General features: G+C 35.6%; 1 protein-coding gene across 28 annotated transcripts in view; it reads left to right on the top strand.

The window, feature by feature from the left end:
- Window positions 1-13,556, top strand: part of ank1a (ankyrin 1, erythrocytic a) — a 139,427-nt gene that overhangs the window by 90,291 nt on the left and 35,580 nt on the right. For 9 of the 28 annotated variants that reach the window (XM_077206745.1, XM_077206752.1, XM_077206767.1 and 6 more), the window contains 12 exons: window positions 820-935; window positions 1,732-1,956; window positions 2,524-2,678; window positions 3,859-4,070; window positions 5,726-5,930; window positions 8,497-8,593; window positions 8,857-9,085; window positions 10,172-10,300; window positions 11,446-11,565; window positions 11,671-11,755; window positions 11,900-11,974; window positions 13,078-13,209. In XM_077206745.1, the coding sequence (XP_077062860.1) occupies window positions 820-935; window positions 1,732-1,956; window positions 2,524-2,678; window positions 3,859-4,070; window positions 5,726-5,930; window positions 8,497-8,593; window positions 8,857-9,085; window positions 10,172-10,300; window positions 11,446-11,565; window positions 11,671-11,755; window positions 11,900-11,974; window positions 13,078-13,209 (1,780 nt within the window). The remainder of the gene's footprint in view (window positions 1-819; window positions 936-1,731; window positions 1,957-2,523; window positions 2,679-3,858; window positions 4,071-5,725; window positions 5,931-8,496; window positions 8,594-8,856; window positions 9,086-10,171; window positions 10,301-11,445; window positions 11,566-11,670; window positions 11,756-11,899; window positions 11,975-13,077; window positions 13,210-13,556) is intronic. The other 19 variants (XR_013195671.1, XM_077206746.1, XM_077206757.1 and 16 more) reach the window with 6 other exon arrangements.

A 13,556-nucleotide genomic window follows, 5' to 3' on the forward strand; every position in this document is an offset into this window, starting at 1 on the left:
TGCTGAAAATTTAGCAGGAATAAATTACATTTCAAAATATATTCAAATAGAAAACAGATATTTTAAATTGTAAAATTCTAATTTCTAAATTGTGTGTATAAAAAAAATGTATACAATATACAGTACGCTAACTTTCAAAGGTGTGTTGCAGTGTTTTTGAAAGAAGTCTCTTACCAAGGCTGCATTTATTTGATTAAAAATACAGTAAAATGAATGTGAATTGAATTAATTTTACTGTATTTTTGACAAAATAAATTAAGCCTTGGTAAGAGACTTCTTTCAAAAACACTGCACCACATCTTTGAAAGTTAGCATATATTGTATACATTTTTAATCTTAGTACCGTTCAGACACTTAAAATTGTCCCATATCATAGTATTCTTTGAAGTACTTTGGAGTACCATGTAGTTTTATATATATATATTATTTTTTTAAACAATTTTAATTACTGTAAAAAAAAATGCTATGATAATAAGTATAGGTTACAGGTGTATATAATAATATTGTATTTTGTGTGGCAAGCAGGACGAGGTCGAGGCCACACTTTGTATAGACTTCCTCACTACATATTAACTAGTTTTATTCCAGTTGAATAAATTATTCAAAGATGTAAAAAAAAGCATGAATACATTAGGCTAGACAAATGAAAGTTGTTTTAAAGGTCAAATCAGATAACATAAAAAAAAAGATAAGATAAAAACGGCACATTCACTTTGTACAGTGTATTTATGTGTGTGTGTGTGTGTGTGTGTGTGTGTGTGTGTGTGTGTGTGTGTGTGTGTGTATTTTTGTCACGTGTCAATATCTACACATGTACACCAGCAGACGCCACTTCCTTTGGCCAAGGAGTACGATGAGGATTCCCTGATTCCCAGCAGTCCCGCCACAGAAACATCAGACAATGTCAGTCCGGTGGCCAGTCCCATCCACACCGGGTTCGTTTTCTTCCCCTTCCAGAAATATTGGTGACATTTTGGAGGAATTCAGTTGAAATTGAAATAATATGAATTTGGTAACACTTTATTTTGATGTTCCTTTTGAACATTCTGTTGACTATAAGTAACTTTGCTACTACATGTCAACTAACTGTCATTAGAGTATTCAAATATTTATTAGTGTATAGACCTTATGTAGCCACGCCCCTTTTTAGCGCTGCGCTCGTTGTCTTTTGTCTTCCGGTCTGTATTTTCAAAGCGATCCTGTGTATCTATAAATGAACGGCTCGTTTTAAATTCGTCCCTGTCTACTGACATTTGTTAAGAGATCTGCTTTAAACATTATAATCCTCATGATAACTTTCGTTAACTTTACATTAAGTAAATCCACTTCAAAAGCTAATTACTACTGGACAGCAATGCCATAGAAATATACAGAGCGCCCGCGTAAACGGAAGTTCAAAGACAATATTCTAAAGATGGCGGCGCCCTTGTTTCTCTGGCGCATAAGGTCTATAGACTGTCTGCTTAATATCTGCTAACACTTTATTGTGATGCTCCTCAATAAACATTACACTGACTGAAAGTAACTTTGCAATAACATTTCAACTTATTCTAACCCTAACCCTACCAGTCTACTAATACTCTACTAACACTCCAATGAGAGTTAGTTATCACGTAGGTGCAACGTTATTCATAGTCAACAGAATGTGTTAAAGAGACCATCAAAATAAAGTGAAACCTATGAATTCATTTCTCAACCTATGACTTCATGCATGCCCGTATGGTTGTGCAGTTTCCTGGTGAGCTTCATGGTGGACGCTCGTGGCGGCTCGATGAGAGGGAGTCGACACAACGGCCTGCGTGTCATCATACCTCCTCGAACCTGTGCGGCTCCGACACGCATCACCTGCCGCCTGGTCAAGCCTCAGAAACTCGCTACACCCCCTCCTTTAGTGGAGGGCGAGGGTCTCGCCAGCCGGATCATCTCTCTGGGTCCCGCCGGCATGCAGTTCTTAGGGTGAGGAAACCAGATTTGACAGAAAACAGCATTTTTTTTACAAACTTAAAGGTGCATTGCGTAATATTTAGGAGGATCTGTTGACAGAAATGCAATATCATATAGGCTACATAACTATGTTTTCAGTGGTGCATAAAGACCTTACTTAATGAACCATTATGTTTTTATTACCTTAGAATGAGACATTTCTCTCTACACACACCGCGGGTCCCTTTACATCGACATGTTTCTACAGTGCCCCTAAACGGACAAACGTGTTTCATCACTATGTTGTTCCTCGTGCAAAGAAGCTAGCTAAAGTCAGCGAATAAAACACTGACACAATGATGAACAAGTAACAATAATATTCGCAATAACATATAGTTTTACTGAATAATTAAGTAAACCTATCTTTGTAAAGAAACCTAATTGCTTCACTGGCTACTGTCTCACGCTGTCTCAGACGATGACATCACTTCCTGTCGGCCACCATAACTTCTGTTGGTTGCAATTCGCAACCTCACCACTAAAAATTACACACTGCACCTTTAAATGGCAAACTAACACTTTAACTCATTGCTCCTGAAGGCCTGTGATTGTTGAGATTCCTCATTTTGCGGCTCTCGGTCGGGGAGATCGTGAACTTGTGGTCTTGAGGAGTGAGAACGGATCAGTCTGGAAGGAACATCGTAATCGATATGGTGACGAGGTGTTGGAGACCATCCTCAATGGCATGGATGAAGGTGTGTACTAACTGTTGCTGCTGTTTAAAGTGAGATAAATGTGGTTACACTGTATTGACGGCTTATGTACAGTATATACAGTAACATTTGCTGTTAAATTATAGCATATCTTATACAACCAAACTAAAATGTATTCAGACACCTTCAACATTTCTCACATTATCACAGTTTATTCACTATAGTTTAGAAAAAAGTAATAATATATGACAAGAGGTCAGATTTAACAAATTAGTTGATATTTCACTGGTTTTGTCCATCCTTCTGTTAGACTGTCTCACAAATGAATTATGTTGAATATCTGTCAGCTGTTAATTTTAAGTGCACAATTAGATAATATCAATTTAGGTTTCAACAAATTCAACAATTTCAACAAATTACCAAGAAATGCTTAATTTTGTTCAGACTGTGGTGTAAAAAGGTCACATTTTCAAGTAAAGAAAAAACACTTAAAGGGATAGTTCACCCAAAAACGCACAAAAAGTATTCTCGTCGTTTGATAAACTTAAGATTGAGCCACTGTAGTCACTTGGACTATTTTAACGATGTCTTTAATAACTTTTCGGGGAACAAGTTTCAATCCCTTAGAAGCCTATGGAGGAGTGATCCAGCTCTCAGATTTAATTAAAAATATCTTAATTTGTGTTCAGAAGATGAACGAAGGTCTTACGGGGTTGGAACAACATGAGGGAGAGTAATTACTGACAGAATTTTCATTTTTGGGTGAATTATCCCTTTAAGCAAAAACTGGTCAGGTCAAAGTGTCTGAATAATTTTTGGTCCCAAATTCGAAATTTTTTCAAAGACTACAACATGCATAAGCAATGTGTTTATCACTTGTTTCTTATTGACCTGTTTTGATCCGGAGATTCAGTACTCTTTTAGAAGATGCGTAATAGCGCCACCTATCGTATAACAGTGAAAACACGAAAAACTGAAAATAGTGTCAGTGGCGGGGAAAGAGATAAAAATTGATATTTTTTACATTACAGCAATGAGATTTTAGTTGAGAGGGGTAATTTTTTTATGTAAAATACACTTTTTTTGTTTACTTTTAATCTGTCAGACATGTTCTTGCCAGGCGTTGTAATGTCTGCATAAATTTCCTGTTTTTGAACGGTGATCATTTTGTCTCATTAATTTGCAAACGTCTTGTCTTTTCTCTGTTGACTGTTTACTGAAGACCTGGAGAGTCAGGAGGAACTCGTGAAGAAAAGGATCAGGCGGATCATCTCGACCGACTTCCCGCTTTACTTTGCCGTGGTGTCCCGTATCCAGCAGGAGAACGATCTGATTGGCCCAGAAGGGGGTTCTCTCACCAGTAAGCTGGTGCCATTGGTCCAGGCCAGTTTCCCTGAGACGGCCGTCACCAAGCGTGTCCGTCTCGGACTGCAGGTGAGATGGGAGGATGATGAGGAGGAAGATGGGATGGAAAATGGAGGAAGCTTATCTCCTGCGTATTACTATAATGTCTCTGGCAGCTTTTAGATTTTTTCTGTTTTGTTTTGTTTTCTCATCTTTCATTTCTTGCTAATTTAACCTTGTGCCTTTGGAATGTGAATGAATGTAATTGTGTAAGTTGCTCGGTGATGGTAAATATGAATGATGATGTGTGATGTAGTATGGGATGGTATCTTTCTATTTCCTGCTTGGATCAAAACATAGGTTCTTTCTACAGATCAGCATATACAGATATATTTACAGTGCGGGAGAATAAAATAAGCAAAAGTTGAGAATGGATGGAGCGTTTGTTTGAATGTTTAATGGCTGGTTTTCTTAGAGGAAGTTGTAAGTTGAGAAGGATAAAAAAGCAAGCTGAAGCTTAGTAATATTTGGATGATGACTATTTTTCTGTTCTATTGAAAATATCTGAAGCACCTTATATACACAAACGTCTAACTGAGATACTGATATTTTTATTATATGTTTTAGATCTTTATTAGCTACACAAAGCAATTTTATATTTTAAATTTCTGGAACTTAGAATGAAATGCATGTATTTTACTTTTGTTTTCAAGTTTAACCACCAGCTCGTACCAAAGCTGATTTTTTTTACGTGTTTTTAACCCATTATATGTTTAATCATTTATATCATTTGTTACATTATTTTTGCTTCATTTTTGCTGTTCTTTTCTTTGTGAGAAGTGACCTAATAATCTAAATGTATTGACAAACTTGATCAGTTCTCATTGTGCTGAATTATAAACGATACATTGTTTCATGTTGTTTAAAAACACTGGAAGTCAGGAAATCTGTAAAGTGGCATAAAATGAAATTCCCAGGAATAGTTCCTATATTTTTCCACAATGACTTCTTGAAATGTTTCTCAGATTTATAATAAATATTTGGTATTTTTAGAAGACTTCTTGCAGATAGCTCAGGTTGGTTGAATTACAGAGACAATAAAATAAGAAATATGATCCACGAAACACAAAGTCTGTGAGAAATACTTTCAGTCAAATGTTGCTTAATTCCACTCCTGATCCAACGAATACCCAAATATGCATGTGTTTTACAAATGTACACTTTATTTATAATTCATTAGAATGTGAGAACTGTCCAAGGATAAGAGGGAATTCATTGTAAATAAATAACATTATGATTACAGTGAACTGCGCACTCAAAGATCTTCAAAAGCTTTACAACTACACAGGGTCAAATTTTTGTGTCCATGTCTTTAGTTTCTACTGCAAGTGAATCAATTTTGGTTCAATGTTTGTAACACATTTTCCATTAATAAATAAGAGTGATTGACAAGCTAAATTTGGTGTCTTGAATTGCAATGATTTCAATAATTAGAAAATGGAAATATATTAAGATCTCTTGTGTCTGTTCATTCCCTTGATTTCTTCTCCTAAAAAAATGTGTTTGTACTGAACCTCGCTCTCATTTATTCCTCCATTTATTAATACGTAAATATACCATATGCTATTTCTCCATGTCTGACTCTTATTCCGTTTTCTTCTCTTTCACCTTTGCTCTTCCCCACCCCATCTCATCTTGTACTTTGCGCTCTTCCGCACTGTTTTGGTGTTCTCCTCGGCACTCAGGCCCAGCCGGTCCCGGACGAGCTGGTGGCCAAGCTTCTGGGGAACCAAGCCACGTTCGGGCCTGTGGTGACAGTAGAGCCTCGCCGGCGCAAGTTTCACCGTCCCATTGGCCTGAGGATCCCTCTGCCTCCCTCCTGGAGGTCGAGTCCACGGGACGCCGGCGAGGGCGACACCACCAGCCTCCGTCTGCTCTGCAGTGTCATCGGTAACCAGACATGCAGCATTACATTACATTGCAAACAATGGTTACACTTTATTTGGTAACACTTTTTGGTAACACTTTATTTTACAGTTTCCTTGTTACATGTAATTACCATAGTAATAACAGTAAATTATGCCTAATTACATGCAATTAACCCTCAACCAAATCCTAATCCTACCCTAACCCTAAGTAAGTACATGTAGCTAATTAATATTACACTGTACTTAAATATTTAATTACACTGTAACAATGACACCTTAAAATAGTGTAACCCACTTTTTTTTACAGTGTCCTTGTTACACATGTTACATGTACTTACCATAGTCATAACAGTAAATTATGCATAATTAAATGCAACTAACCCTAAACCAAGCTCTCATCCTAACCCTTTAGTAAGTATATGTAAATAATTCATATTACTCCATACTTAAATATATAATTACACTGTAACAATGACACCTTAAAATAAAGTGTTACCCTTTATTTTCAGGTGTCTTTGTTACACTATATTTATACATTTAAGTACTGAGTAATATTAAAGCTACAGTCCATAACTTCTTTGAGTTAAAAATTATCCGAAATAAATTTTTGAGCAAGTACATCTTCAAAACTCTCTGCTTGCCGTAGCTCAATTTAAAACGGTAAGCTTGTAATAATGTTTTTCAAGTTCAAGCATGTCTTTGCGTCATTACGTCACATCTCTACACATAAGAGAAGTCTCGGCTAGTAGGCGATTCTGTGTGTGAGGATGTTGGAGGTGGAGACTTATAGCATTTTCACACAGCACTTGATATAATTAAACTTTTCAATTTGATTGCGGATCCAGAAAGGTTCAAACGAAAATCACCACTGACAACTGGAGACTCACCCGCTGTAAAATGCAAAAGACTTCAGAGTGGCTACAGAAAAAAAGAGACTGCAACCGGGCCCATGCAAAAACTAGGATACATATCGGAAGGGCTTTTGACTGACAGCCGCACATTCTCCTCAAAACATTGAATTCATCCGCGCTGTGCCGTGCCGAGGCACATCCCACATAAAGCTGATAATTCCACGAATAAATGCTATTGCAGATTTGGTATTAACAGAGATGGCGGCAAAGTAAAACTACGGACTGCAGCTTTAAGTAACTACATGTACTTACTATAGGGTTATGATTAGGGTTTGGTTTAGGGTTAGTTGCATGTAATTATGCATAATTTATAGTTATTATAACTAAATGTAACGTGTAACAATTACACTGTAAAATACCCCCCAAAAATATTTTTCTTAATCATTATTTTCTGGAGGTGAAAAATCAAAATGTCCTTCAAACGAGATAGTTTTACTTCAAACTAAATTGTGTATGTTTATTTTTCTTATTCTATTAGATATTTCTTTCTACATTCTGATTTATACAATTGCAAAATGGTGTTGTTATTGTAAACTACTTTTTTGTTCATTGCAATAAAACTAAAATAAAAGGAAATATAAGAATTAGATGAACTACTTAAAAAGGCTTCAAAAATCAGAAACTAACTGAAAATGAAATATAATTACTAAAACCGAAATGCAAATAAATTAATGCTATATATATATATATATACATAACAAATTTACCAAAACCTAAACTAATATTAAAAACTAAAACTAAAAAAGCTAATTGAACATATTAATATATACTATAATAATATATAAATAATAATATTGTTGCATATGCATTACAGTTTTTCTTCTTACCTTTCTTATTTTAAGGGTGTTTAGATAAATACTGATTGGAAAAAGGAGTTTGTATCATTATGTAATAAAATGGGGGAAATGTAAATGTACAAATATATGTGTAGGAAACAATAGGTGCTAATTAAAGGTGATGTAGTGTGTCATTTTTAATGTTAAAATATTTTCTAGTTTAATGTGCGAATACAACTAAGGAAGCCATTCGTAGTTTGACTGGCTCTTTAAAATGTTATTTTTTAGGGATGAATGATAGCTTAAATCATACGGCTTGCTGAAGGGGTTTGTGTTACTTTAAGTAATGAGAGAAGTTTTTTTACACATTATACTAAAATGAGCAACAAAAATACATTTAAGGAGATGGCAAATCTATATCTAACTAGAATATAATAGACACACCTTCAGAGAATTTTGAAAAAATACACAAAAATGATTTGCAATTCCATTTGATGCCACTAGTGACACAGAAGTTGCACAACTCAACAAAGGTTCAATAGTGATCAATGCAAGGATTATGCTTTTAAGGTAAAACATATATTTATATTCAATAACCATCATTTGATGCTACGTGAAGTTGTTTTATTTGCTTTTGTTTTATTGTTTTTATTTTTGTGTCATTGATTGTTTGTAGTAGTGATATAGGATATAAGTGTACAGCACTTTGTCAAACACTTGCTGTTTTTAAAAGTGCTTTATAAATATATTTGACTTGACTTGACTTGACTTTGATCATTTTAAAACCAAAGTAACCAGATTTATCAAAAGCAAGACTTTTCATTTTTAAAAAAAGGTTTTTATTTTTGTGTTTTTATCTATTGCATGTTTATTTTCACCCGAATTACTCTATGTTTCATAGGTGGCACAGCTCCTGCCCAGTGGGAAGATATAACCGGCACCACCAAACTTATGTATTCCAATGACTGTGCCAGTTTCACCACCAATGTCTCTGCCCGGTAAGTCGTCACTGAATACCATAACCTCTACATCACATGTTAGTTAATTCTCATTGCATGTTGTCTTCACGAGAATATTTTATTAAATATTTTTTATTAAACTTTAACTATTTTTAATTCAATTCTCAATTTGTGAAGCACTTTGGGCAACAAACTTGTGTTTAAATGTGCTATATGAATAAATAAAAGTTTAATTTGAAAGCATTATTTGACCTTTCTCACAGTAAAAACTTCCACTCACTCTACGTGTTGCTCTCCCACAGTTTCTGGCTGGCGGACTGTCCTCGGACGGCGGAGGCCGTGTCCTTTGCTAACCTTCTGTACCGCGAGCTGTCAGCCGTGCCGTACATGGCCAAGTTTGTAGTTTTTGCAAAGATGAATGAAGCCAGAGAGGGTCGTCTCCGTTGTTATTGCATGACTGATGACAAAATGGACAAAACCCTGGAGCAGCACGAGAACTTTTCTGAAGTGGCTCGTAGCAGAGACATTGAGGTCATATGATATAGTGTGTTATGTGCTTCATATAGACGATACATCTTCTTCTCTATTGTGACGTATATCCGAGTGAAACGACTTCTGGAACAAGAACAAATGTAGGGTGGGGCTTGATTTTGTCTGTGTGGATTTGATTGGATGGTTGTGGTTTGCTATTGGTGGATCTCATGTGAGTGACAGGTTGCCCCGCCCTCGTCATCAGAGAAGAGATGTCACTACTTGAGGGAACAGTAGTTTTTTGATTAAAGATCACAAGGATGCATGAATTTAAAAAGAAATCACATAAATAAATCATTTATTATAAATACCACAATATTCCATAATGATATAAGAATTGTCAGGTTTGATTTCATGGTGACTTTAATACACATTCTGGGTCTTACTGTACCTGATTTATGAGTGCACAATTCTCCAAATTAAAGTACTAACAAAATTAATTGTTATAGTAGTTTTTCATATAAACATAGGAACATGTTAAGCAACTTTCAGCTGACATCACCAAGTACGCACATTGAGAAAAAAAAAAAAAAGGTAACTGATTGCATTCAACTAATATAATTAAGTTTTGTTGGTATACATCAAAATAGTTAGGTGGACTCAGCAATATTATATATATATATATATATATATATATATATATATATATATATATTTATATATATATATATACATATATAGATACACACACTATATATAAATATATATATATATATATATTGCAGGGTTCCCCTTTTACAGTTTGGGCATGGAAAATAATTGTTACCAATAGCCAGATGGTGGTGTTTCAGAAAACACGTATCTCTCTATATTTGAGCGCAAATTTGCATTTGAGGTTTGTCTCCATTCTGGAATGAAAAACCCACTTTTCACAATCCAATCAAATCCGCATAGATAAAATCCAAACCTACATTTTTTTCTCTCTCTCTTTGAATATTCTGAAATACGTGACATTACAGAAGTAAATGTGTTGCTTATAAAGTTTCATGTTGACTTTTCTAGATGTTCTCAAATGTGATTGATTAGGATGCATCTACTGTAAATCTACTGTAACCCTAAATATAGCGATTGTTGTTTGTTCTGTAGGTCATGGAGGGCATGCCGTTGTATTTGGAGTGTTCAGGAAACCTGGTTCCCATAAGGAAAGCTGCCCAGCAGCCTCGCTGTTTCAGCTTCCAGGCCTTCAGAGACAACAGACTGCCCGTGTCTGTCAAGGTAAAGCCATCACACCCAGTTCAGTTCAATTCACGTTTACTTGTATAGCGCTTATGTAGCCACGCCTCTTTTCAGCGCTGAGCTCGTTGTCTTTTGACTTCCGGTCTGTATTTTCACAGCGATCTTGCGTAGTTATGAATGAACGGCTCGTTAAAAAAATTTCCAAGGTCCATTTGTTAAGACATATGCTTTACAATGCTTATGATAAACATTGCAATGCTCATGAAAACTTCCGTTAACTCTACAATAAGTAAATCAACTTCACCAGCTAATTACTGCTGGACAGCGATGCCATAGAAATATACAGAGCGACCGCAAAAACGGAAGTTCAAAGACAATATTCTAAAGATGGCGTCGCCCTCGTTTCTCTGGTGCATAAGGTCTATAGCGCTTTTCACAATTCACATCATTTCAAAGCAGCTTTACAGAAAATGCATGAGTCCACATTACAATTTAGAGTTTCTGTTAGGAGAGTAACTGTAACTGTCTCAGAAATGTACATAATATACAAAATCACAGTTAGCTAAAAACAATGTAATGATTTAAGGCAGAAACAATGAGCTCATTGAAGTAATGAATACTTGTTTGTTAAAAGATTATGACTTTTAGAAAAGTTACATTTCATCTATGCTCAGTTGCTCAAAACTAAATTTTTATTGATTACAAAATCTATTCTTTCACCCGTAGTGAATTTAGGGTTTATTTGGTTGGTTATGGCTAACCCATCTACAATGACATACAATGTGCAAAATAGTTATTTTGCACAATATCCAATTCTCTCTTTTCTACACTAACTTAAAGAAGACAGTCTGCAAGGGCCGTGTATGGAAGAGACCTGACATTTACATTGTGAAAATCTCATTCACACTTGCACACATACAAATTTGGTACATGTTTTGGAGCTTCACACGTCATCAAATGCTTTCATTGAAAAGAAGAACGAAAGAAGAAATTAGACAAACTGCGAGGGCTAATCTAAATTTTCATTTGATAATATTTGACATAATAAATGAAATTTTTATGTATAATAAAAAAATCAAACAAAATAATGTATGACATGCTTGGCTCAAATGTAATATTTATGAACAAATAATTGCCTGTATCACATGTTCACAGTATATCCACTTATTTTCCTTTTCTCCCAGGTGAGAGACAGCAGTAAAGACCCCTCGGGCTTTTTGTCTTTCCTACGCAAATCAACCAAATACGAGGATTGTCAACATGTTTTGTGCAACCTCAACGTTACCATGCCACCATGCATTAAGGTAATAATACAAAGGTCAAAATATGTCGCATGCTTACATTCCCTACACAAACACTCAAATATATATATATTTGCTCTCTAACAGTGATTTATTTCTTTATAACAGATCATTGGAAGTGACGAACGAAGGAGGACTCTGACGCCTTTGGCTCTGAGAGAAAGATACAGTGCTTTAAATGAACCAGCCTTGGGTAAGATTGCTCCCACACTGACAGCTCCTGCATGTTAAGCCCCCAAATCTCATACAACCTTTGCCTGACCCTGCTTTGAATAAGATGTGAGCTGCAGCATCAGATTGCTGAACTCTTGAGCCAATGATGGTCTGGTTTCTGCAGCATCACTGAGCGCCATGGAAAGGACGGAGTTAAAGATGGCTTTAATAGCTGAACAGCTAGGCCTGAGCTGGGCTGGTGAGTGTGTGGGTTTGAATGCACTTCTTTCGCTTAACAAGCAGAATGATTAACAGGCCATGTCTTGTCAAGGCAGATGTCCATTTCTCTGCTGAGAATTCAAAATGTTTTGACAAGTCATTTACTTTAAGGTCCCAAATTTACCTCAATGTCTAGCATGTGCAGATGAGATCAAATATTGACTAGGTTTGGCTTAATTCTTTGGCTTTACAAGAGATAATTTTGCACAAGCTAAACTTTTTTCATGCTATAGGGGCTTCATACGGGGACCTATTCATGCAACCTAATAATCAACTGTTGAATTAATTGACACATCAATAATCAATTAATGATCAAATTAGGACATTTGAACTATTGTACTTAAGCACTTTTCATTGAATTCAGTCTGTAAATTAACGTATAAGGAGATTTAAATTAAGTAGATTCTTATAAGTAGACTCTTATATATCTCATATATCTTATATATCTATATAATTTCGTTAGTTTAGTCAATTTAGGTCTACAAAATGTAGCAATGATGTGAGGTTTGTAAGGAGGCGTGTCATACACTTTCATATCATATATGCAAATCAATGCACATTTTTCTTATTTCAACGTTCCATTGCCTGCCGTGTTTTTTGTCAATGCACACTCTCAACACATAATTACTTTAATCTTCAAGAGCTACAGATGCCTATTATAACGTTTTTTTAACCTAATGACCTTGCATATTTTTCAGCATAAGTTGCTAGGGATGCACTGGCGTAACACTAGAGCATTAATATAGACCTACAACATAAATCCGTGAGAAAATAAATCTGCGAAGCTTTTCAACGTGTTAGTTTGTGTTAGTGTTTTTATTTTGACACTGATTTCTGATTTCTTTGTTGATTGTTGATTCATTTATTTTTTGCTTTATCTGTTTATCCACCAATTTTTACAATTCATATGCGATTGATTATTGATTTGTCAGTTTATTGATACAAAAGTATTTTATTGAGTGGCACAAATGTAGCCCTCACACTTCAGTAAATCATGCTTTAGTCTAATATGAGTCACTTAATAATGAAGGAACAAATTTATTCATGCTAGCACATAATGTATCATATCTAATTCCTGTGCAGAGTTGGGACGTGAACTGCAGTTTAATGTAGATGAAATAAATAAGATCCGTGTGGAGAATCCCAACTCCCTTTTAGAGCAGAGCTCAACACTGCTCAACCTGTGGGCCGCTCGAGAGGGGAAGAAAGCTAAAAGTGAGTGCCACAGTGTCCATTCACTATGATCCTATAAGAATTAAGAACAAATTCGACCTTATTCATCTGTCTCATGTGACGTAACTGTATGAAAATGCTGCCATATTTGTTGCTATACATATCAGCACGCTTTTAATCTGCAGTGATGTGAGATGTAGAGTTATCAAAACTTTATAAAGTGAGTGCCCAGTTTGCAGGAATGCAAATTAGCTGTCTTGCTGCGCTTCAGGCCCTGCCTTTATCATGCAGTTTCCTCCCTTCACCATCCCTCTATCCTCCCACCTTACCATGGCTTATCAAACCCCCATTTGTGAACCCTTTTCAAATCAGAGGTAAATAACTGTTGT

Source organism: Siphateles boraxobius, unplaced genomic scaffold (genome assembly GCF_051911475.1).
Source record: "Siphateles boraxobius isolate OS27281-9 unplaced genomic scaffold, OSU_SipBor_1 56, whole genome shotgun sequence".
NCBI lineage: Eukaryota > Metazoa > Chordata > Actinopteri > Cypriniformes > Leuciscidae > Siphateles > Siphateles boraxobius.